This window comes from Microcebus murinus, chromosome 8 (assembly GCF_040939455.1).
Source record: "Microcebus murinus isolate Inina chromosome 8, M.murinus_Inina_mat1.0, whole genome shotgun sequence".
In the NCBI taxonomy this organism is placed as follows: domain Eukaryota; kingdom Metazoa; phylum Chordata; class Mammalia; order Primates; family Cheirogaleidae; genus Microcebus; species Microcebus murinus.
The window spans coordinates 14,480,857-14,505,072 of NC_134111.1; the positions used below are offsets into that span (position 1 = coordinate 14,480,857).

At 34.3% G+C, this 24,216-nt stretch overlaps 1 protein-coding gene across 1 annotated transcript in view; it reads right to left on the reverse strand.

Annotated features, from left to right (window-relative positions):
* DPP10 (dipeptidyl peptidase like 10) overlaps positions 1-24,216 on the reverse strand; it is a 641,699-nt gene that overhangs the window by 471,058 nt on the left and 146,425 nt on the right. Inside the window, exon 3 of the mRNA XM_020288521.2 lies at positions 14,880-14,975. Coding sequence (XP_020144110.2) covers positions 14,880-14,975 — 96 coding nt within the window. The remainder of the gene's footprint in view (positions 1-14,879; positions 14,976-24,216) is intronic.

Genomic DNA, 24,216 nt, shown 5'->3' on the forward strand with positions numbered 1-24,216 from the left:
TTATCTAGGAGAGATGGTAATTCTACTTCATTTATGAAACTAAACTTTGCAGAATACAAAATTCTTGGCTGACAGTTATTCTGTTTAAGAAATCTGAAGATGGACCCCAATCCCTCTGGCTTGTAAGGTTTCTGTTGAGAAGACTGCTGTTAATCTGATGGCTTTTCCTTCATAGATTATTTGATGCTTTCATCTTGTACTTTTAGGATTTTTTCCTTCACTGTGGCTTTGGCCAGACTTATGATATGTGACTTGTTATTCTTCCAGGAGTTCATTGACCTTCCTGTATCAGGATGTCTCAATCTCTGGCAAGACCAGGGAAATTTTTCTCTATCATTTCTTCAAATAGATTCTCCTTGCTTTTGTTTTTTTCTTCTTTTCCCTCAGGGATACCTATGATTCTCATTTTTGGGATTTTTTACATAATCCCGTGTTTCTCACAGATTTTGTTCATTTCTCTTTATTCTTTTTTCTTTATATTTTGCTGACTGGGAAAATTTGACAGCATTGTCTTTAAGCCCTGAAATTCTTTCTTCTGCTTGGTTTAGTCTATTGTTAAGACTTTCCACTGTATTTGTAATTCCCTAAATGACTCATATATTTATGTGTGTGTGTATATATATATGTATATATATATATATGGTTTTCTTAAATTATATATCTCTTTACTGAATTTTTCATTCATGTCTTGATTTTTTTTGTTTGTGCTGGTTTTCAACTTTCTCATTGATCCTATTGAACTTACTTGCAGTCCATATTTTGAATCCCATTTTCTGACATCTCAAAAATTTCCTTCTAGGTGGAATCCATAGCTGGAGAGTTAGTATGAACCTTTGGAGGTGTCAAGAACGCTTTTTATTTTATATTGCCAGAGTGCTTATGCTGTTTCATTCTCATCTGGAAACGCTTTGCTCAGATCAAAACAGCTTTGCAGTTCATCAGTTCTTTTCAGCTGGGAACTCTGATGCTCAATGTGGAAAGGGAGAGGTACACTGCCTTTTGGCTCATGCAAGTAAGTACACACTGTGGTGTTGCTGGAAATTTGGGTCAGTTGGACCCTCAGATCCCTGGGAGAGTGCTCAGGTGCCATCAGTGGTGGATTAGCTTGGGTAATACCAAGATCACAGTCTCCTGGATGGTGGGCTTGATTCCTGGGGAAACTAGACCAGGACCAGGCTGGCAAGCTTGCCCTTAAGCATGTCTGAGTTCAAGTGCTGACTGTGACAGTGAGGGGATGAGTGATCTCCTGCTCCAGAATAATGCTCAGGCAGGAGAGGGGTGGATGCACTGTGAGCCTGGGACAGAAGGAGTGGGCCCCTCTTGATGGAATTAGTATATGTAGGTAATTATGGGACACACACTCAGCTCATACCTCTCTCTCAGCAATGGCAGTGGTCTCTGCCCCTCAGGGAAACAAAAGCATCCAAACTTCCAGCTGCTACCCTGACCCAGCTGCAGCAGAGGTGGTGGGGGCAGCTCAACCATGCTATGTGCAGGGGTACCACCATGGCTGTGGGCTGTGGCTGAAATGCTCCCTGGGAGGGGAGGTATGGCTGTGCCAGGAGCTTGCTCCTCCCAGAAGAGACAAGTATCTTGGAGATAGTACTGCAAGTCCTACCATCCCTCCTGAGAGGTGGTAGCTTTAGTCCTTGGGGAACATGAAAGTTCCTGCTATGGCTTTTTATTTTATTTTTATTTTTTTCCCTGCTATGGCTTTTTAGAGGGAAGAGAGTGTGCCTCAAGCTCCATAAAATCCTGGGTGTGACAGGTGCTCTGCCAGAGGTTGAGCAGTCAATTCTATGTGCCTTGGCTTAATCTCATGTAGAACCTCACCAGTCCCAAGCACATACAGCTATGTCTGCCTTGACAGAAGCTGTTAGGGGAGGGGAAGAGGATGAGAAGGCCCTGAATGGTGGGGGGGCTGATGTCCTGGTCCCTCTTGTCCTAAGGGGCCCTTTGACATCCTGCACTCTCCTCTCAGCTGGAAACAACCCACCCTGAATCCCCAAACTCTGAGAGATCCACAGTTTCTCTGGGATCCACCAGTCCCCTAAGTTTGGGGATCCACCAGTCACCTGCACCAAAAAGTTCTGCTTGGGAGCATCGGTAGCTATGTTCATAGCATTAGGTGGTTAGAGGAGGGGAGGTCCCCATATCCACATCTCCTTCTGGACTGCCTGGCTTTAAACTCCCAAAATGGCACCTTGAGTCTGCGACCAGACAGTGTGCGGCCTCCTCCAGGAAAACATTATGGCAAGATGTTGGGTGGTGTGTCATCCACTTGCATCTCAGTCACACTGTAGCCCATAATAGGGCAGTGGGAATTGTCTTAGGAGTAGGTAGAAGAGCTTGGGCTCCCACACCATCCCTATTGGGTAGGGCTGCAGCTGCATCAGCCTGAACTCAGCCTAAGAGTGGGGTGCTGCCCGGCTTCATACTCCTGAAACGGTGCCCTGAGCCTTTGGCCAGAGCAAGCAGGGCCCTTGTCATACAGGCTGCACTGGCAGGAAACTGTGGAGAGTATAGTTTGCTCAAGGATCGTTCTTACAGCTGTCAGCTGAAGGACAGTGGACACCATTCCAGATGTGTGCTCGAAAGCCTGGTTTCCCCGCCCCTCCCCACCCAGGAGGGAGTCACAGCCAAGTCAAGCCCAAACTCAGCCCAAGGGTGAGACTCTACCCAGTGTCTACCTCATAAAATTGCACTTTGGACCTGCAATTGGAAGTGCTGGTTCACTACCCAGGCAGGCACTATGGACAAGAAACTTTGGAAAATGCTTTTTACTCACATTCCAGTCTCATATGCAGCCCACAGCAGGGTGGTAGAAACCTTCTCAGGCGTGGACTCCCCTCTTCCCCTCTCCCTCCTTGGAGCCACACAGTGACTGCAAGTGTGCCACAGTTCCCTGCCATCTAGGCTCTCAGAATGGCACCTAGCTCAAGCTTCTGTAGGCTCAGAAGCCTGTGGATTCTGTGTGAGTTCCCTTTCTGGAACAACGTCTCTGTTCAATCTCCAAGCAGCTCCCTGGGCTGATACCTATGTTGGTTAGAGGGTTCTCTCGTAGCCAAAATTATAAATGCTCATATTAGGGAGCCGAGCCTTGGGGGCTTTTCCTCTTACTATTTCACCACCTCCTGGAGCTTCTCCTGAGTGTTAGCCAGCTCCTGACCAGGCAGGTTGCTCTGAACCCTCTCCTTACCCACTTTTGATGCTTCCTGTTTCTTTCCTAATGAATCCTTCCATTCTCTTCTAGAAGATCTGTTTGAAATGTGAGAATCTTCTTACTACTCTGGTTTTTCTCTGTGTCTAGTCAGCCATCTTCCTAAGTACTCCACACAGAGATAGATTTATTTATTAATTTATTTATAAGACAGAGTTGTGCTCTATTGCCCAGGCTAGAGTGAGTGCCATGGCATCAGCCTAGCTCATAGCAACCTCAAACTCCTGGGCTTAAGTGATCCTCCCATCTCAGCTCCCAAGTAGCTGGGACTACATATGCATGCCACTAGGCCGAGCTATTTTTTTTTATTTTTTATATTTAGTATAGATGGGGTTTCGCTCTTGCTTGGAGTGGTCTTGAACTCTTGAGCTCAAGTGGTCCTCCTGTCTTGGCCCCATAGAGTGCTAGGATTATAGGTGAGAGCCAGGGAATCTGGCCCACACTGAGTTTTAAATTTCAGTTTTGTGAGCATCTTATTTCACATGCTCATTTATTTTATTTATTAATTCTTGTGTAAATTGATTCAAGTTTCACTTTTTCCTACACTAACTATATAACACATGCATAATGTTGTATCTGAAAATTATTTTCTCTTTGTTTATTTGTCTTTCCCTTAATATTATTTTTCTTGAACCTATATTCAATCAAAGCAGTGATGCTCACTGGGACCTGAAGTTAACAATAGAATATATAAACTTCAGGTCTGATTCTGGCATTATCTAGTTGTGTGGCCTTGAAAAAGTCATCTATTTGCTTTACACTCCAGTTCTTCATTTATAAAGTGAGCATAGCTTTATCTAATTTAGAGGACAATAAATATTAGATATAACAAATTAAAAATGCATATCATAGTGTCTGGGTACTATTAGATGCCCCCCAAAACATAACTTTTATCATTAGCATTAATAATGAATTCATGAAAGCAGATATAACAACATTTTTGCACATTAATGTATAAATAACAGTGTTTTACTTTTCAGTAAGAAAAAAAATAAAATGGTAAATTGCGTAGAAAGGAGGTAGGATTAAATCTACTAGATCTACTTTTGTGTGTCCCACTATGGACACACATGAAACCAAATCACTGTGGATAAGATGCTACATTTCAGTTGACTAAATGCTTGTCTTGAAATGACTTACCATAGACAGTCTTAGCCATTTATTGACAAACATTATTATTTCTAGCAATTTTCCCAGCTAAAGACTTTGGGGAATGTACTTGCTTAATACTTATTTATTCAGTATAAACTAATAGGCTGAAGTAGTTGATTGGGTATCCAAAGGTCTAAATGGCCCTTTAAAACTGATTACAAGACCAACCTGATTAAGTAAAATTAGCCCTTCATAAAAAAGTGCACACACACAAACACACATACAAGCATGACTTGAGCAAAGCAAGTTGAATTAAAAAGTTAATATAAAAATATGTCCTAAATTTGAAATCATTATTATACATAGCTACAATAACCTCTATTTTATAGTTAAAATCAATAATATAAAAATAATTATTTTTTCAAAATCAACTAAACCTTCTAATCAAATTGAAATATTCATATATGATTACAAAGGAAATTTTTATCTATTCTTATCTTTCACTTAATAATCTATTTTTGAGTCTATAAGTGTTTTAATATAGATTTATAAACATTTCCAAATACTATTTTTATGTTAATATAAAAAATTCAGTTTAGGCATTTTCTCTACTGTAATATTTCCTTCCCAACATCATGAAGACCTAACTTCTAGCCAGAGCTCATTACTGAATGCATCTGAGAGAGGTGGAGGAATGCTAGCTATCTGTGCATCAACTTGTTCAGATACAAAACAAAAATAATGCCCACCCTGCTTCTTAAACAAAATTTTTCAAAAAAATACAAACAAATACCATGTGCAGAAATGTCCTAGAAAATAGAAATATATATGTAAATTCTAACATACCATATACGTATTAGGTAAATTTCCTATCATTCATATCTGTCACCTCAACTCTAAAATATTAATAAAATAGCTAATAATCATCAGAGCAACTTCAAATCCTTCTCTTTGAAATTATAAGCTAATGAAAGGATAAATCTGCTAAAATGGAGCAAAGCATAGCAATTACAGTAAAATAACCAAATATATTCTAATTATATGCCAGCACTGACTTGATGGACCTTACTAACAACTACTTTCACAAAAACCCACACAGAACATTTTCCCAGCAGTCTACCTTACATACTGCACAAATTCCTGAGACTATGCTATAACGCCTCATTCTTCCTCCCCTGGGCTCATTTGCCCTCTATGCTGAGCCTGAACTTCATATCTTTTCCATAAAGACTACTCCAACTATTCTTAACTCAAACTGATCTCTCACAGTTCTAATAATTGTTTTTAAAAATACCAGCCCAGAAATTTATCACCTAATTATTTCCTAATTATTTTAGGCCTATTATTTTCATGTAGTTTCTACAGTCTCTGGATACCCAAACTATATTTTATTCCCTTTGAACATGTCAGTGGTATGTGTATATAGTGGTCACAATTATTACCAAAAGGTGTATCAAGTAAAAAGACAGGCAGAGAAAATAAAAGGAAGCTCAAAAAACAAAATATACTATGTGTGTCCTGTACCACAGAGAAGAGAGACATGGGGGATATAGAGATGTGTTTTGGATTTGGAGGAAAAGAAGGCTAATCAAATGTTATCATAGTTTGCATTGATAGTTCTTGCAATTTTCCAGTTATCTCTACTTTCTGCTTAGTTCACAGCCTTTTGATTACTAATTTCACTTCTTTAAGCTCAAGATGTTGTACACTATGGAGAAAAACTTTTATATTCATAATTTCCTTGAGTGAAGGAACCATGTTCATTCAATTATATATACTTGTATCTAGAAGAACTTTTGTCTATAAATAAAAATTTTTGTCAAAATACATATTGAATGGATGAAAGGATAGAAGTATATACAGATGGAAATATAGATGTAAGGTCAACATTTTTATTAATCTATATTTGTGTTGACAAACCCAGTTCTTAAGCCAACAATGCCAAGACCAACCGTAGTTTTGTAAAACACTGAAGGATTATGAGAAAACTATTTATTTTACTGCAAACCTTTTAAATGTCGACAGATTCCACCTGGGACGTACAAAGCTCTGTGCAGGGCACATAGTTGGAACTCAGTAAATGCTTGTTGATCAACTCTCAATGTAACTGTTTCATCCTCATTTCCCCAAGCTTTTTTTCCCTTCTTTTAAAAATCAAAATATATCAGGGCCGCAATGTATCACAGAATAAAAATTCAAAATATAGTTTTCTAAGAAGTTTAGGAAATGGGTAGTAGCATGAATGTTTAATGTAGAGCTTATTGTATATTTCAAATTATGTTTAAATACTTTCATCATTGCTTTTCTACAACATAGAAATATTTTTTCCTGAATACTTTTTGCCCCAAAATGTTAATATTGGATTTTGTGAGTTAATCCTTTTCCTTATGCTCCTTTGGCATTTAGTATAAATATTGTCACTTTAAGGCAAACTTGAATTTTAAAACATTTCCTGGAGAAAAAACTGTTTAGATTTGAATTTAAAGCAAAAGTTTGAATATATGTAGTTAGTATATAAGATTGTTATAGTATAAGTTTTTATAGTGCATTTTGTGATTTCAAGCAGTTTTAATAAAGATAAAATTAAATTTAAACTTTGGTAAAAGCATAATTTAACAAATAATATAGCAATAAAGAAAATATTTTGAGTCACTTGGAGGGAAGCAAATATGTTTAATGGTATACCTATGTATGCACTTCTTTAATTTTGGGGAGAAAATTATCTACTCCTGAGAGTAAGATACTTTGACATATATTACTCTAAAAAATCAGTCTAATAATAAATTACATTCTTACCTTAATTTTCAATTATCTGAGCTGAGAATCAGGATCTAGGGATGTGTAATTTCAATAGCCCTCTATGTGTTCACATTAGTGGAAGAAAAAAAGAATAATCTACAGAGAATATTATGTCTCCAACTGTTGGGGAACAAGGGAGTGAAGCTGCTATCGTAAGAACCGGTGCCACTTAAGTCTAAAAGCCCATTGCTGCGCTGAGAATATTCTCATAACCCAGGATTAGTAACAACTTCAGGCTCCTCGCTGTGCCTCACTCTCTGGTGGGTCTTTGGAAAGAAAGGAACATTGTCCTTCATTCTAGCATATGGGGATGGGGATCTGTTTTCGCCTACTACACAGGGGATTATATTTCTAATGTCCCTTTCACATCTTTTAGAGCTCTGTGCCGCCAGCCATCCTGGGCATTCCTCATTTTAGCCCTTATCCCTTTTTTCCAAATGATAAAAAAAAATTCATAAATAGTAACCATGTATTTACATTTTAATGAGAATTTTACTTGTTAGCTGTCATTAATATAAATGTAACAGCATACTTGCTGCAATATTTTAATATTTAGACAAAACAGGGGAAAAATGAAAACAGTAACTCTTAATCACTATATCAGAAAATTATTTACTGTTTTGGCACATTTAATCCTGGTATGATTTTCTATGCATATGCAATTGTGTGCATGCATGTGATGCAATTGTTAATATACTATGTATATAATTTTGGTCTCTACTTTTTTCATTTAGCATTTTATTCTATGTTCTGATGTCACTACTTTTCTAATTAATCAAAATATTTAATTAAAATTAATTTCAATTATTTAAAAAGATGAATTTTAATGGCTGCCTAGTAGTCCAGCAAATAGATATAAATTTATCTATTTAATCACATATCTAATTGTGTACATTTAGTGTCTATCCAATATTTTGTCTTTATAAATTATGTTGTAATGAACATATATATCTTCATGAACCTCACAGATATAAATTCAACTCTATTTTATTTAAGCATCAGTTTGGTTGATAATTATAAAAAATAAAATTTTTAAAGATAAAAACAAGATACTTTTGACTCAGAGTTGAGTATAGGACAGATACTGTTAGAGTTATAAATAATTCCCTGTGCACTAAGAGATCCAACAACTTCTGCAGCTCAACCAAATTAAATTGATGGACAAAACTCCTAGCATAATAAAATAGTGCCAAACAAACAAATGATAATAGAATAGATTGGTTTGTTTGATTTTTACTATTTTTGTTTTATTAATTATTATAGAAGTTACTGATATTATTTATAATGATATGCTTTGTTTTTCGTAAAAGTTATGACAGTGACTTTTCACTGCCTCGTCAATATCCTGGACACAATTTGTGAGGATGAGAATGCTAGCAGAATTTATAAAAAAAAATAAGGTGTCCAGAGCATCTCTACAATTAGATATATGAATCTCTACTATATGAAGACCTGTAAGGCTGCAGACCTTTGCTTTTTATTTATATATTTTCTTCCTTTCCCCTTTTTTTTTTAACCTTTTGTCTTTTTATCTTCACTTTTTACATCTTTTTGCTCACTTACTTTTCATTCTGCTTCTAGGTATGGCATTATTATCCCCCTTTTGATGAAGAAACTAAGCCTTAGAAGGCTTAAATAACTTGTGGAGAGGCCCTGGCTTGCCTTGATTTAATGACTTTCCTATTTCAATATGTTACACTGTCACACATCCCTTAAAAGATAGCAGGTTTAAACATCTGTATTGGAATATCATGTGGCAAATGAGTTTTATCGGCTCCAACATAAGTCTAATAAGATCAAGATAAAACCCAGAGTCTCATATATTATCACTTATCACAGCCAGCCATTTTTCAAAAAAAAGGTGTACCATAACTTGCATCACATATACAGCCCGCATTGTATATAGATCAGAGAAAAATATATGTACACTGCGAAAAACAAGCAAAATTAACCCTTCACTGATTGTGGATCAAGTGAGCCCACATTTATATATCAAGAAAATATAATATTTTTGTCATTCTGCTAACGAAACTATTTATTGAGCAGTAGCTGCAGAGTAGGCAGGGGACTGATTGCTGGGGCCACTCAAATGTGAACATGACACAGTCCTATTCCTCATGGCTTATTGTCTCTTAGAGCAGGTCTATGGTGAGTAATGTTGGCAGACTATATCCAGTTGGTGAAGTGTTGGGCACTGGTCCAGAACAGCATAAGTTTAAGTGAGGGTAAGGATTTAGAAACTTTCACAGTAATGTGACATTGTTGCAGGATCCAAGCAAATAATAAGTGGACTAGTATAAGCGGGTGCAGTTGTTGTCAAACTTATGGGGTGAGCAAGCAACACACCAGCTCTACACAGTAAAACCTCATTACAGGATGGTATATTTATTCACTGTAACCCAGATGTATTTTAGATCTACAATATATTTTTGAGCAAAAGATAATTTATATGATTTATATTTATAATTTATACTGTTTATAGAGGATACATGTTGGAACTGGCTACTGATAAAGAATTGAAGACAAAGTTTAAAAATACAATTATCACTTGATTCATTTTGGATAAAAGTTCAAAGTGAATATCCTGAGATCACTGAAGTTGTTTTAAAACTTCTTACATTATCATCACCCTAACCTTGGAGACTGGTATCTTCTCTCAGTGTTATTAAATAAAAAACAGAAACAGTCTAGATATACATTATCCCCTGTGAATATTGCTAATATCAATCTAAACTAGATTAATTAATGAAAAGGAAGCAAGCTCATTTATTATATTAAACACTCTATATATTGATATGTCAGTTTTTGTTCAAAATCTGGAAATGGGAATCTAATGTGAATGCTCGCTATTGCTCACAATTTTTGTTTAATTCTGATTTAGGAATAACAAAAAGTTATGAGTGTAATGACATTCATTTCTTTCCTTCTAACATTATGTTTGCACTTATTTTTTTTAAATGTTATTTTAGGACTTTTAAATATAATAAGAGAAAACTTATTATTGTGTTTGGAATATCTATGTATCATTTTAATTTTCTAGAAATTTATTTTTATTGTATTTTTAAAAACTATCTGTTCATGCCAAATTGGAAATAAAAACAAATGAATTAAAACTTAAAAATAGTAGTCCTTCACAATAGTTTTAAAAGCATTGTTTTAGAGGAGATTAGATATGTTATAATTATAATCAAGATAGAAATTTCTATACAGGAGTGTCAACCTCTGGAGTATACTGGAAGGTGATGTTCTCAGAGCTGGCAGGAAAAGTAATTGTTATTGGCATTGCATCTGGGCATTAAGTTTACACAGAGGTTAAAATTTGAGTGTTCAGATTTGGGAAGAGATTCTGGGTAGAGAAGAAAATGTGGGCAAAGGTACAGAGACATGAAAGCTTTTAAGACTCAAGATAATATCAAGTAGCAAATGGAACTGCAACATAATACAAAGTGGAATAGTGGAACCCTGGCTGAGGCTTGGCTCTGAGAAGATTGAAACGCTAAGGGAGGAGCTTGGTGTTTATTCAGTTGCTAAAAGTGTTCCTCAGATGGTTTCTGAGAAGTACATTAGCAGTTTTTAACCAGGGCTGAGAAAGTTGTATTTGAGCACAACCTGCTCTAGGGATTGGACATCCATGGGACTAAATTGGGGGAGAGCAATTTTTATTCCTTAGCAGTCATAAAAGAATCATATATACATATTTATTGAAAAAAATTGAGAAAAATCAGAAGAGCTAAGGAGAAGAAGGTAATCTGAAGACAATCACTGCTATATAATATAGACAATGTGATATCACATACTATCAACATTGTTTTGAAGTCACTTTTATTAACTTTTTGGATTACAAACATGTCAATAAAATTGCTTATACATTATTTTTAGTGACTGCATAAGTTACCCCTATACAGTTGTACCTGGGGACACAAAGATATTATGGTAGTACTCAGCATAAAAGGATTAGTAGTGTTGTTGCTCAGAAATGATGCCCCAAAGAAAGCATGGCACTCTGACATGCTCAGTACTTTGAACTAACTAAAGGAGACTGGATGTCCTTGGAAGCAATCTCAGAAGCAAAATCTTTCTGACCTTCTCCCACCTTCTACTCTCCTGCCCCTCTATCTGTCCCAAAGCAAGTCATAGAAATCAGAATTATTTTTCCTTAAGGCAGGTCGTAGAAACTAGAACCCTTCTTCCAAGGAAGCCATAAACCCCAGAAACATTACTTTAACCTTCCCCTGCCTTTCTATGCAGGAGGTGGCCATAAAAGAATTCTCGGCCATAAAGGAATTGTCTCTATTTTGTCTGATAGTAGATCATAAGACCCTCTTTCCAAAGGAGTCCTTCCCTATATCTGGGAGGAAAGAATGCTATTTAGAGAGGCCAAGAAGAATCTGAACAGACAGGCCTTTCTGGGTTTCCCCACTCAGTCTGTTACCATTAGATCATACCCTTTTGTCCAATCACATTTCGATATAGCTGTCCACACTTCATTGAACCTAAGCATAAAAACAGTTTCCCCTGGCCCTCTGTATCTTCACTTTTGAAGGCTCCAATAGCACTCAAAACTTTGATTAAACAAATTTGTTATATTTTTCTCTTGTTAGCCTGTCTTTTGTTATAGAAGTATCTTTCCACCCTACAATAATAATGGGATCTGTGAAAATATGATTGTCAGGGAGGTAATTGATGAATGTGCTACACATGACAATGGCATGTTAGAGTGAAACAATGAAAGAGGGTAAGTATTATACTTAGACATAAGGATTCAAGCAGGTTCTGCTCCCTGTAAGGTGTGTTCTTGGATAAGTTTCTTGGTTAAGCCTCAGTTTTCTTGGGTTAACCGTAATGTCATGTTCTATCATATGAAATATGCATATAAAGCATCTCACAGAGCTTAACATAGAAAGTACTCAATATTAGATCTTTCTTTGGTGATTAATTGATCATCAAATGTATGAATAGATGAATAATTTTAAAGAAGATGGATTTCCAGGTTTCAAGGTGACATAGCTAGGAAGAAGATGCTATAAAAATGTAGATTTCAAGGATATGACCAGATTTGGGGTAAGGCAATTGTTAAGCTAACCATGAACACGAGCATCCATCCAAGGCTGCGATGACATCCTCAGATATATTATTTGAGAACTAGCATAATGAATGACATTGCTTCACTACCACCAACACGTGTCGGGGCCGCCTAGACTTCCTCCTTTCCCTTGATCAGTAAAGCATTAAGAGTTTCTGTGATGACCTCTAAGAATTAAATGAAGCTTCTAAATAAGCTTAGCTTGGACTCCTTCGAGTGACTTATACACTAAGAAAACCTCTTGAGACATCTCTTGAGAATAAAGGAAAAGCTGACATTTACATTTAGATATAATTGTTGATAATGAGGCCAAGGTTACCTATCCTATTCATATAGTTCCCACTGCATTTCCTGGCTACATGAAGAATATGGAACTAGGTCAAATATCTAGTGATTACCAGAAAAGAGGTCTGAGTAGCATAAAAGCAAAAATCCATTCTCCTGTTTGAAAAGCAACTAAATGCAGGCAATCCAATGACAATGCACCAACTCTTTTTCCCAGTGATATTTATTAATACTAAGACTGTATGCTTTCAGAGCTTACATTCTGCTTACTTGAGTTTAAAGGGTTGCTTTTATGTCAAATGCTTTTATAAATATTATATATGTTAGGTACTATTTTGAATGTTATAATAACACTGCAGCTTTGGCCTAGAATGCCTTCTGAAGATCAAGTTTACCAATGACTGGTAAAGACATTACTTTGATTAAAATGATTAACTCCAAAAATATTATTTTAGTATCATGTGAAGTGTAAGAGTAGAATCTGTGTCCTAGATATTGAAATGGGATTTAATTTAGCATGCAGTTCACTGCTTAAATATCTATCCAGTCCTTTGGCACTCAATATCAAAGTGTCAGTTATACACAGGAGTAAATGCTTCTTTAAATAGCCCAAGCTAACCTGAGAAGGCAGATGAGGCCCATCATTTTTTCTGGCTTTCCAAAGTCTAAGACTGTACAAATTTCTATAATTTGTCCAAAATCACGGTGAATTAAACAGAAGAGTATTCAGCATTTCAAATCTAATGACTCACAATACTATACATTTTCAAAAAATATTCTGACAGCTTCCCTTTTTATTTTCCTCAACAGAAAATATTTGCTAGCAAGTAAATAGGTGATTTGTGTAATTACACTCATACTTTAGAAGAATGATTTGTGAGACATTTGTGTATTAGGACAATGTTTGGCAACAATATACCTTTTTTCATTAGTTTTCTTTAGTCATAGTGCTCATCGTACCATACATGTGAAATAATCATAGTACAAAGGCAAAAATAAAGCTAGTCCTAAATTTATAAACAATCCAAAATATATATTTACAAATAGATTAAGAAAAATGTTATGTTGTGTTCTCTATGTGCACTACCTTTACAAGGACACATGTTCATCTTCTAATAGATTTCAACTGAAACTTATGTTTATGCAAAAATGACACTGGACTTTAATTTAAAACATTTATCCATTTTTTCAATAAATGAATCTTGAGTGTCTGCTGATCTTCAGGAACTAGATCAGTGCCAAGTAAACAAGTGTGATCTGCCCCTTGCCCTTCATGGGTTAAATTACATTCTTTTTATAGCTTCTATGAATTAAAGTTTAATTTACAGACATAAATATACTTAATTAGAATATTAGAGAAGAAGAAATGGTCTGTAAATGAGATGATTTTTATTAGATAAAAAGAGCTTTGCCTTTTGCCTAAAATAATTTACTCTATGCCTTGAAAATGTATTTTCAAAGATATTTTGTCTAAATAAAGTGAAGGGTAAAGACTAAATCTATCCAACCATGAAGATTAGTATGACTGGGAAAAGTAGAATACTCAAAGAATGACAAGCTGGCATGTTTTTCACCAATATATTTCTTATGACCAGCTCATCTAATAATGCCCTTACTGCCTTGGATAAAGACAAACCAAAGTCCATAGAGCTGTTAAGTGGTTATATTTTATTTTATTATTTTAATCCCAGATGCTGACTAAAAGAAAGCTGAGGTGGTTTCTTTGCTAGGCCAGAAAAAAAAGACAAAGTGTAATATATTTCCATATTATTTCCAAATCATTTCAACTTTGCAAAGAGCCTGCTTAGTTTGTAACACTTAAGCTAAGTGGAAGCCACAAACAGAGAAAAGAAAACTAATTATATTGTCAAATTTGAAGCACTTACATATATATGAGAGTGTGTGTATGTGTGTATATGTGTGTATGTATATATGTATGTGTGTGTATATATGTATTTGTGTATGTGTATATATGTATGTGTGTTTATGTGTGTATATGTATGCGTGTGTATGTGTGTATGTGTATGTATGTGTGTATATGAGTGTGTGTGTGTGTGTGTGTGTGTGTGTATACAGGCTCCCAAAATCTATACTGCTACATCAAGAAGAATTATCTAGGGAAATGCTAGAGATGTTATTAAGTCTTTAAAGTCATACAAATGATGATCGTGAGAGAACAGCAGATACAGAAGAGTCAACTAATGTTTGGAGGACAATTTTATTGTTTTGCTGTCTTAGGAATTGGTTTTCTCTCACAAGAGCTAAAGTTTTAATTTCTGATTAAATAATGAATGTAATCTTTGAAACATAACATCTATTATAATATTAATGACAGATATCACTATTTTTAATTATGGAGAACTCAAAATAAATACAGCATATAAAAACGTAGACACATACCATTGATCCATCGAGCTTCTGGATCATGAAGCACAAATTCTTTCCTAAACAGGTCTTCTAAAGACAATCTGGTTTCTGATGAATTAGACAGCTCATCTAAAATAAAAGAAATTCCAGATTAGATATATGTTTCCTGTTAGTTTTTAAAATGAACATATTATAAAATTTGGAATGCTTTGCTTAGAGAAATATGTTAACTAGATAACAATCTAAACTGACCACTGTGACATGGCTTTTGGAATTTGAAGCTTGTTTAATGATTCTTTGCAACAAATTATTTTTTAAAAAATTAAAATTGTGTTAATCTTATATAAATTTAATAGATCAATCTCATGTTATGTAGTGATATATAGTATGAAAGCAGTTAAGAAATTCTATTGTGCATTTTTCTAAAAAGGCATATTTTTCACTGTTTAAACCATAATCTAGCTCCCCACTCTCCAAACTCAACTTTGACATATTTTCTTTAGTGATAAATTTATAGTTTTGTTGTAAAAACTGAAGATGGCAGAGTTGAGGGATACAAACCTATATCATAAAACTTCCCAACTCAGAAGGAATTTCTCCAAATAAATATTCATAGACTAAATACCAAGTTCCACCAAATAATTACCAACCAAGTAGACTTAAAACATATATGTAAAGTTCAAATGATAAAATGCTAGAATATTAATGAAAATCACACATTTTATACTAGTGTCTAACAGTTAAGCTGGGTGTACTCCCATTCTTATGTTCAAAATTTAAGAAATGAAAGGACAACAGAATTTGAGTGCCAAAATTAGGCACCACAAATACCCTTTAAATGCAATAGGTTATAGACAGCAATATTGCATTTTCTTTGCAAAATAATCGCATTGTTTATTTGCTGTACAAATTCATCTTTGTGGCCTTTCAGCTGTGACCTTCACTCTGGTAGAAAATAAAATGTCAAGGATATATACTAACCTCATTAGATTTTATTTTTTAAAGGTTCAACACTTATTGCAGAAAGAGCTTTGTTTTTTTCCAGCCGAGAAGCTGGGGCAAAGAGTCAATAACTTCAAATGCAATTCCTTTTCACATAAATCAATCATGTATTTAATCCACAAAATAACTGCCAGGAAATAATTGAAAAAAATCATAGTAGAAACAGTGAATTGTTTGATTCCAATCTTAGCATAAAGTATTGTGATATATATATAGTTTTATAAAACAGAATGCTGTTGGGCAAAGATATACATTTGATCATTTGCCTGGCAGTCTGACATACCAAACATTGAACTTTCTTAATTCATTCAAAAAATTTCAAGGCAAAAATTAAGTATTGTAAAGTGCAGGAGACCTATCTTTGCCCTCTCATGAGGGATTTGCACTTGCTTAGCAAAGATTATGATAGATGCGGGAATATGAAGATAGAGTGTGCTAAATGAGTTTGGAGAAAGGAAGAGAAATATCTTGCAAAAGGAATCAAAGAAGGCCGCACTTAAAAATAAAATGACAAACTTTCATTCATTGTTGGTGAGAATGCAAAATCATATAGTCAAACATTTGTACCCTCATAATATGCTGAAATAAAATAAATAAATAAATAAAATAAAATAAAGCAGTTCAGCAGTTTTTTACAAAACAAAACATATTCTTATCATACATTCCAGTAATCACGTTCCTTGGAATTTACCCAAAAGAGTTGAAAACTTATGAACACAAAAAAACCTGCACACAGCTGTTGATAGCAGCTTTATTCATAATTGCCAAAATTTGGAAGCAACCAAGATGTTCTTCAGTAGGTGAATGGGTAAATTGTGATACACCCAGACAATGAATGGTTATTCAGTGCCAAAAGAAAAATGAGCTATCAAGTCAGGAAAAGACAATGGAGAAAATTTCAATGCATATTACTAAGTGAAAGAAGCCAATCTGAAAAGGCTACATACTGTATAATTCCAAATAAATGACATTTTTGAAAAAGAAAACTCTAGAGACAGTGAAAAGATCAGTGGTTGCCAAGAGTTGCAGGGGGAGGGATGGCTAGGTGAGTACAGGCGATTTTTTAGGGCAGTGACACTATTCTGTAGGATACTATGATGGTGGATACCTGTCAATACATATTTGTTCAAACCCATGGGATGCGTACCATGAACAGTGAATTCTACCATAAACTGTGGACTTGGGGTGATAACGACATGCCTATGTAGGTTCATCAGTGGTTAACACCCTGGTGGGGGGTGTTGATAATGGGGGAGTCTATGAATGTGTGAGGCCAGGCAGGGGTTAGTATATGGGACATTTCTGTACCTTTCTCTTAATTTTGCTGTGAATCTAAAACTCCTCTGGAAAACAGTCTATTAAAGTATAAATAAAATGACTTGGATGTTACGTTTCCAAGGGCAGAAGAAGGGAATGGCAAAGGCCAGAAAAGGAGGAAGAACATTTTTCTTAAAAGGATGAGTGCCTGTTGTTTGACTAGCCAAATATGTCTTGATTCTAGAATTTATTTTCCTTCATAGGAGTCTGAGATTCTAATCATGTGAGCTAATTTTACTAGGGCTTTAGAAATACATTTATTCTATGAAATATCTCAGTAAGACCAGATTTTGATATAGATTAATTTCAAAACTTAAAATTTCCCAATATTATATAAATTTACCATCAATTTTTCTAATCTAATCCTTTCAATTCTTACAGAATTATATTTTACCATCTCTATTTGATAAGTATTTATTTATTTGATCCAATGAATTTATATAGACAAAGGTGGGAGGCAAGCATATGTTTATTCTAGTGGGAGAGATTATGCTAATACAGTCTATTAAACAAATAATCCTTATCTACTAAATTTAAAATTTAACTGTACTATATCCTTTTATAAATATGCATCTGTTTGTCTTCCAAAAATATTTTGTCTGTTCCTAATGAATTCTATATATTTTGTTTACAGTATTTTTAAGGAAGATGCTAATATAAAAAATCTTGTAAGGGAAATACATTGGACCAAATAATATTATTTTTAAATAACTTTTCAAATTATATTTTGGTAATTCTTAAACATGTATTCTTTCATGTGAAATTTAAAATCATCACCACTCAGTTGGCAATGTTATTAAAATAGAACTATTTATACACAGTAAATTAGAAAACTTTAAATATTTTGCATATTAAGGGTTTTCATTCAGAACTACGTATTCCATTCACATTTTATTGTGAATATTACATTGATAATATTTTATCTTTGATTTTTCATATACATCCTTTAACTTTCCTATTTAATTTAGTCCTAAATATATATATGGTTTGTTACAAATAGAACATTTCCTATTTTTATTCTTAATGATTATTATATCTATAAGGTTGACAATTATATTATATACCATATCACATTTTCTTAAAAATTCCAGTGATAATTGAATCTTTTATATTTTATACATTCAATTACATCATCTTTTTAAAAGATTCTTTTATTTCTTCTTTCACAAAGTTCAAACAATTTATTTACTTTATATATACTTTTTTCCCAGGTGATTGAAGATTCACATGCAGTTGCAAGAAATACTACAGAGAGATCTGTATATCATTCATTCAGTTTCTCTCAATAACAGGTAATATCTTGCATAATAATATCACAAAAGGAAATTGACATTGATATGCTCTATCGACCTTATCCAGATTTCGCCAGATTTACATATATTCATTTATGTGTGTGTTTGTGTGTGCGTGTGTGTGTGTGTGTGTGTGTGTGTGTGTGTGTGCAGTTCTATGCAATACATCACATGTGACCAGTAAGTACCACAGTCACCAACAGTTCCATGACCAGGATCTCTTATGTTACCCTTCTATTACCACACCTCCCATCCCCAAACCATAGCAACCTCCTCTCTGTTCTCCATCTCTAAACTTTTGTAATTTTAAGAATGCTATATAATTAGATTCATCTAATACAAAACCTTCTGAGATTGGCATTTTTTTACTCAACAGAATTCCACTGAGATACATACAAGTTGTTGAGTATATCAATAATCTACTTCTTTTGATGCCGAGTAGTATTCCAGGATATAAACATACCACACTTGCTAGCCATTCACATGTTGAAGGACATTTCAACTATTATTTCTAGTTTGGGGTTATTATGAATGAAGCTGTCATCAACATTTGGTTTATAAGTTTTTGTGTGAACACAAATTTTCTCTCTCAGAGATAAAGGCAAAGCATGTAGTTGCTGGATCAATGGTAAGCATATGTTTAGTATTATTAAAGAATTCTATATGCTTTTCTAGAGTAGGTGTACCATTTTACATTCTCACCAGCAAAATAGTAATGATCTGGCTTCTCTGAATCTTTGGCTACAGTCGGTATTATTAAAAAAAATAGGTATTCTGGTATATGTGTAGTGATGTCCCATTGGGATTTTAACTTATATTCTCTAATAGTTAATGAGGCTGACCAACTTTTAATGTGTTTATTTGTGATCTGCGTATACCATTCAGTAAAATGTCTGTTCATGTCCTTGGCCCATTTTCTAACTGCATTATTTTTGTTGGTGTGTTTGTTAACTGCTGAGTTTGAAGAGTTCTCTTTTAATCCAGATACAAATCCTTTGTCAGATATGTAAATTTAAAATATTTTCTCCCAGTCTATAACTGTTTTTTTTTATCCTCTTAAAAAACAATTTTTAAGAGAAAAGGTCCTTAATGTTGATGAGGTCTAGTTTATCAATTTTTCCTTTTATGAATCATGCTTTAGCTGTCAAGTCTAACAGTGATTCATTTAGTTCTTGGTCCTGAAGATTTTCTCTTGTTTTTCTTTTTTCCTAAAAAGGTTATAATTTTATATGTCACATATAAGTCCCTGGTCTATTTGAGTTACTTTTTATATATGTTTGCACATGGCATGAGACTTAATGTGAGGTTTTGTTTATATGTTTTGTTTTTGCTTCTAAATGCCCAATTGCTCCAGCCCCAGTTGTTGAAAAGCATTCATTTCATTTTAGTGAATGATTTCATTAGCTTAATGTTGAAAACAAAATTGAATGATCATGGTGACAGGGAAACTCTTGTCTTTTTTTTATTATAGTGGCATCATTAATATTTCATTATATAGTGAGATATTTTTCTTGATTTTTAGAAATGAATCTTTATCATGCTTAAGTAATTTGTTTGTATTTCTAGTCCACTAAGACTTTTTATTAGAAATTGTTACTGTGTAATCAACTTCCAGACTCTTTTACATAAATATATTTCATCCTCTTTACTGCATTGATATAAAAATTGTGTAAATGAAATTTCATATTTTCAACCATCTCTATGTCCATAACAAAATCCAATTGACTATGATGGATTGTTATTATTTTTACTCTGTTAGATTAACCTGCTAAACTTTTATTGAAATGTTTAGATCTATTTTGATGAATAAAATTACATGGTCCATTATTTTTCCATTTTGTATTATATTGATCATCTAACATTTTGGTATTTTTAATAAATATTTTTGAGCTTTCATTTATTTTCCGTGATCTGGAATAGTTTAATACTTTTAATAAGAAGAGTTTTTCTTTTAATTACAATTACCCTTGAAACTTATCTTAAGACTAACCCATCAAAGTAATTCAAATTATTGCAATTAAATCTGCTCCATAGACAATAATCAGAGGGAGCGATATATGCAATTTATAGATTGACTTCTTTGGCTTTATTCATTACTGAGAAAGTGAACTATGTACTTTATTCCTTTCTCTGGTTTTTTTTTTCCTTATTTCTTTGTTCATTTCTTTAAATTTTTCTTGGCCACTAGGTACTATCTTTAAGGTCTCTTAAATTTTTTAATCCTAGAATAAATAATTCTTCCTCACACATGTAATGAGTAATTAAGCTTCTCTTTTGACAACTTCTGAGGCTAACTTCTATCTCGTCTGCTTTCATGAGCATGCCTCCTCCAAGTCTCATTATAATCATCTGGGATGTTCATCCCAATTCTCCCTTTTCCAAATGCCCCCCAGACCCTACTAGCTATTAGCATCTTCCCTTCACAGGGAAACTTAGGCTCAGCAAAGTTGACAAAGACCACATGGTTACTTAAGTAGCAGAGCTGAAATTGGGACCTACATGTCTCTGACTTCAGGTTTTCTGTGTTAAGCTATACTGTCTCCCAAAATCAGTTTTCTTTCCTTATTCTCATCAATAATATATTAGTCATGTCTTTGTTAGAAGACAATATACAAGTCTATAAACAATATCTTAAGAATATTCTTATTGCCTTTTAGCCACAAGAACCCTTCTCCCAACTGAAATCCAACTTTTTTTTTTTTTTTTGAGACAGAGTCTCGCTTTCTTGCCTAGGTTAGATGAGTGCCGTGGCGTCAGCCTAGCTCACAGCAACCTCAAACTCCTGGGCTTAAGCAATCCTACTGCCTCAGCCTCCCAAGTTGCTGGGACTACAGGCATGAGCCACCATGCCCGGCTAATTTTATATATATATATATTAGTTGGCCAATTAATTTCTTTCTATTTTTTATAGTAGAGACGGGGTCTCGCTCAGGCTGGTTTTGAACTCCTGACCTTGAGCAATCCGCCCGCCTCGGCCTCCCAGAGTGCTAGGATTACAAGCGTGAGCCACCGCGCCCGGCTGAAATCCAACTTTTTAGTGTTTGCCCCTCTGGACCTTATTAGCATCCTATTCTGCTTCGGTTTGCCCACAAAGGTAACCTCTCTCTCTCTTCTCTCTCTTCTCTGTCTTCTCTCTCTTCTCTCTCTCTCTTTCTCTCTTTTTATTCAAATACAGCTGTGTCACAGAATTCACCAAAAAATACAAATTTTTGTTTCCTTTCTCCAGGAAAATTATCTACAACATGTCAGCCCGAGATTCCAAATTTGCCCTCTATTCACTGTTGCACGCTGCAGTATCAACCCTTATCATATCTCATCAACAAATGTACATAACCCACGTGGCAACCTTATTTCACAATTCTAATTTGTGTTAGAATCATACCCAGGAGAAATCTTACTATTTGGTGCATGTTAATGATTTTCTCTACATTTTTACTTAGCAAACAAAGAATCCAGGATACTGCTCATTCATCTCCATCACTCACACCAAACACTGAGAAGGTAGCTCAGAAGGAAAACTGATACTAGATTATAAATCATTTTGAAATGTTCCCTCATGTAAGGCTCTTTTCCTATTTCCTATTAATCTTCTAAAATCAATACCTAGGCTGGGTGCGGTGGCTCACGCCTGTAATGCTATCACTCTTGGAGGCCGAGGTGGCAGGATAGCTTGAGCTCTGGAGTTTGAGACCAACCTGAGCAAGAGTGAGACCCTTGTCTCTACTAAAAATAGAAAAAATTAGCCGAGCATGGTGGCACATGCCTGTAGTTTCAGCTACTGGGGAGGCTGAGGCAGGAGGATGCTTGAGACCAGGAATTTGAGGTTACTGTGAGCTAGGCTGATGCCACAGGCAACAGAGTGAGACTATGTCTCAAAAAAAAAAAAAATCAATACCTAGTTTGTAATATCAAGAAAATATTGCTAAAATTAATATACATCTCATATACTGTACTCACTAGTAAAGTATTTGGTAACATATCTCTAGTTCTTCTCTAACTGAATATAGGATACCTGTCTGACATATATATATATATATATATGTGTGTGTGTGTGTGTGTATTAATATATGTATGAAAGTCTGAAAATCGAATATATGTTAATATTTTCTATTAAAAGAGTTAAATATGTGTTATCTATATAGGACACTATAATTATAATAGCAGCATAAAAATTTTAAAAAGCATAGTATAACAATAATCACAAGCATTTCCAGAAATGGAAGAAGAGTCATAATTTGTTAAACAGTTATGAGGTATAGAATCTTAGCTAAAAAGTTCAGCATTGGCGATATGAATGTGGTGATAGAACTGAAATTGAATAATTCACTCCCTGTTCTTTTCTCTGCTTTAGTGGGTCATTTAAGATCATAGACTGCTATGGGTATTTCTGTTCTTTCTTCCAAAAATCCAATCTTGTTTTTAAATGGCCTTTTGAAATAAGCTGGCTGCATAATCTTAGAAAAAAAAAAAAAGAAGAAAGTTCCTCGCTATTGAACTAAAGAGAAACTAATTTATGACTTTCTGTTCTTGGTTTCTCTTTGCTGGAAATAATTGTGCTACTTTTTATCTAGTTTATTCTTGATACCAGAGGTTCAGGAATATTTCTTTTAACTTAAATCCTAGTTGAAATAATTTCCTGTTAAAACAGTAATAAAAAGAAAAATATAATCAGGTAGTCATTCAAAATTTTCAACAGGACGAACAAAGGCATTTTCCTCCCTGCGCTTGCGGTTTTCCCTTCCCTGGACACACACTGGACCACCATTTCCATCCTCATCACTGCAGTTTAAATCTTTATTCTTGAGGGTTTTCTTCATTTTCCATGGTTAGTGTCAGTACAGGTTAGTCTTATACTAAATTTTCATTTTGAATACTATTGAGTAGCTCCCTGAAAAGAAAACAGCGATTCCTCCCCTCCTTATATAACTAGTTGAAAATACAGCTGCAAATCACAATAATCAAGGTTAAATTTCAGATTTTTCAAAATATTGGCTATTTGTGTCTTCTCTAACCAGTCAAGAAACCTTAAAGTTTTGTTTTAGTATCTAACATCTGAAATATTAATTCTTCTCTTATTTTCCATTTTTATTTCTATTCTTTTCTTTGACTAGGATGCTGAAACTTTACATAGCAGACAACATATTGTCGAAATTTATGTCATTTGAGATCAGCATAAGGTCATAAGTTTTTTTTTTATTGTTTCCTAATTTACCACCTAGAAAATAGAACAAAGGTTTGCTCTTTCCCACATAAGAAATCATATAGTTCTTAATGTATATTTAAGAAGTATTAATAAAAGTATATAAAATTAGAACAGAAAGAAATTACAATATATGTCCAGGTACACACTGCATGGAATTTCTTTTCGTTTGTTTTTTTACATAAATGAAACCTTACATAGAAATCATCAGGCAAAGTACTCAGTTCATTTAGTGTCAGCCATAGTCATTATTATTATTTAAAAGTAAATTATAGAGGGGTTATTGAGCATATTAAAGTATCTTTGAATTTTTCTATTTCAGAACCACAAAAAAGTATTTTTCATTCTTTTAGAATATTTTTCTCTGTCATAGTTTTTTTCTTCAGCCAAAATATTTCCATGTAAGTTCTTGAGTTTACTCTACAAGAAGCACTGTTGCTTCTTAATAGTTAATGGAAAAATATAGTAAAGTGTAAACCCATAAGTCTCTTTTTGAAGGAAGGTCATTTGACTATATTGAATTCGTAAGGTCTAAAATATAAATAAGATAAATAATAGC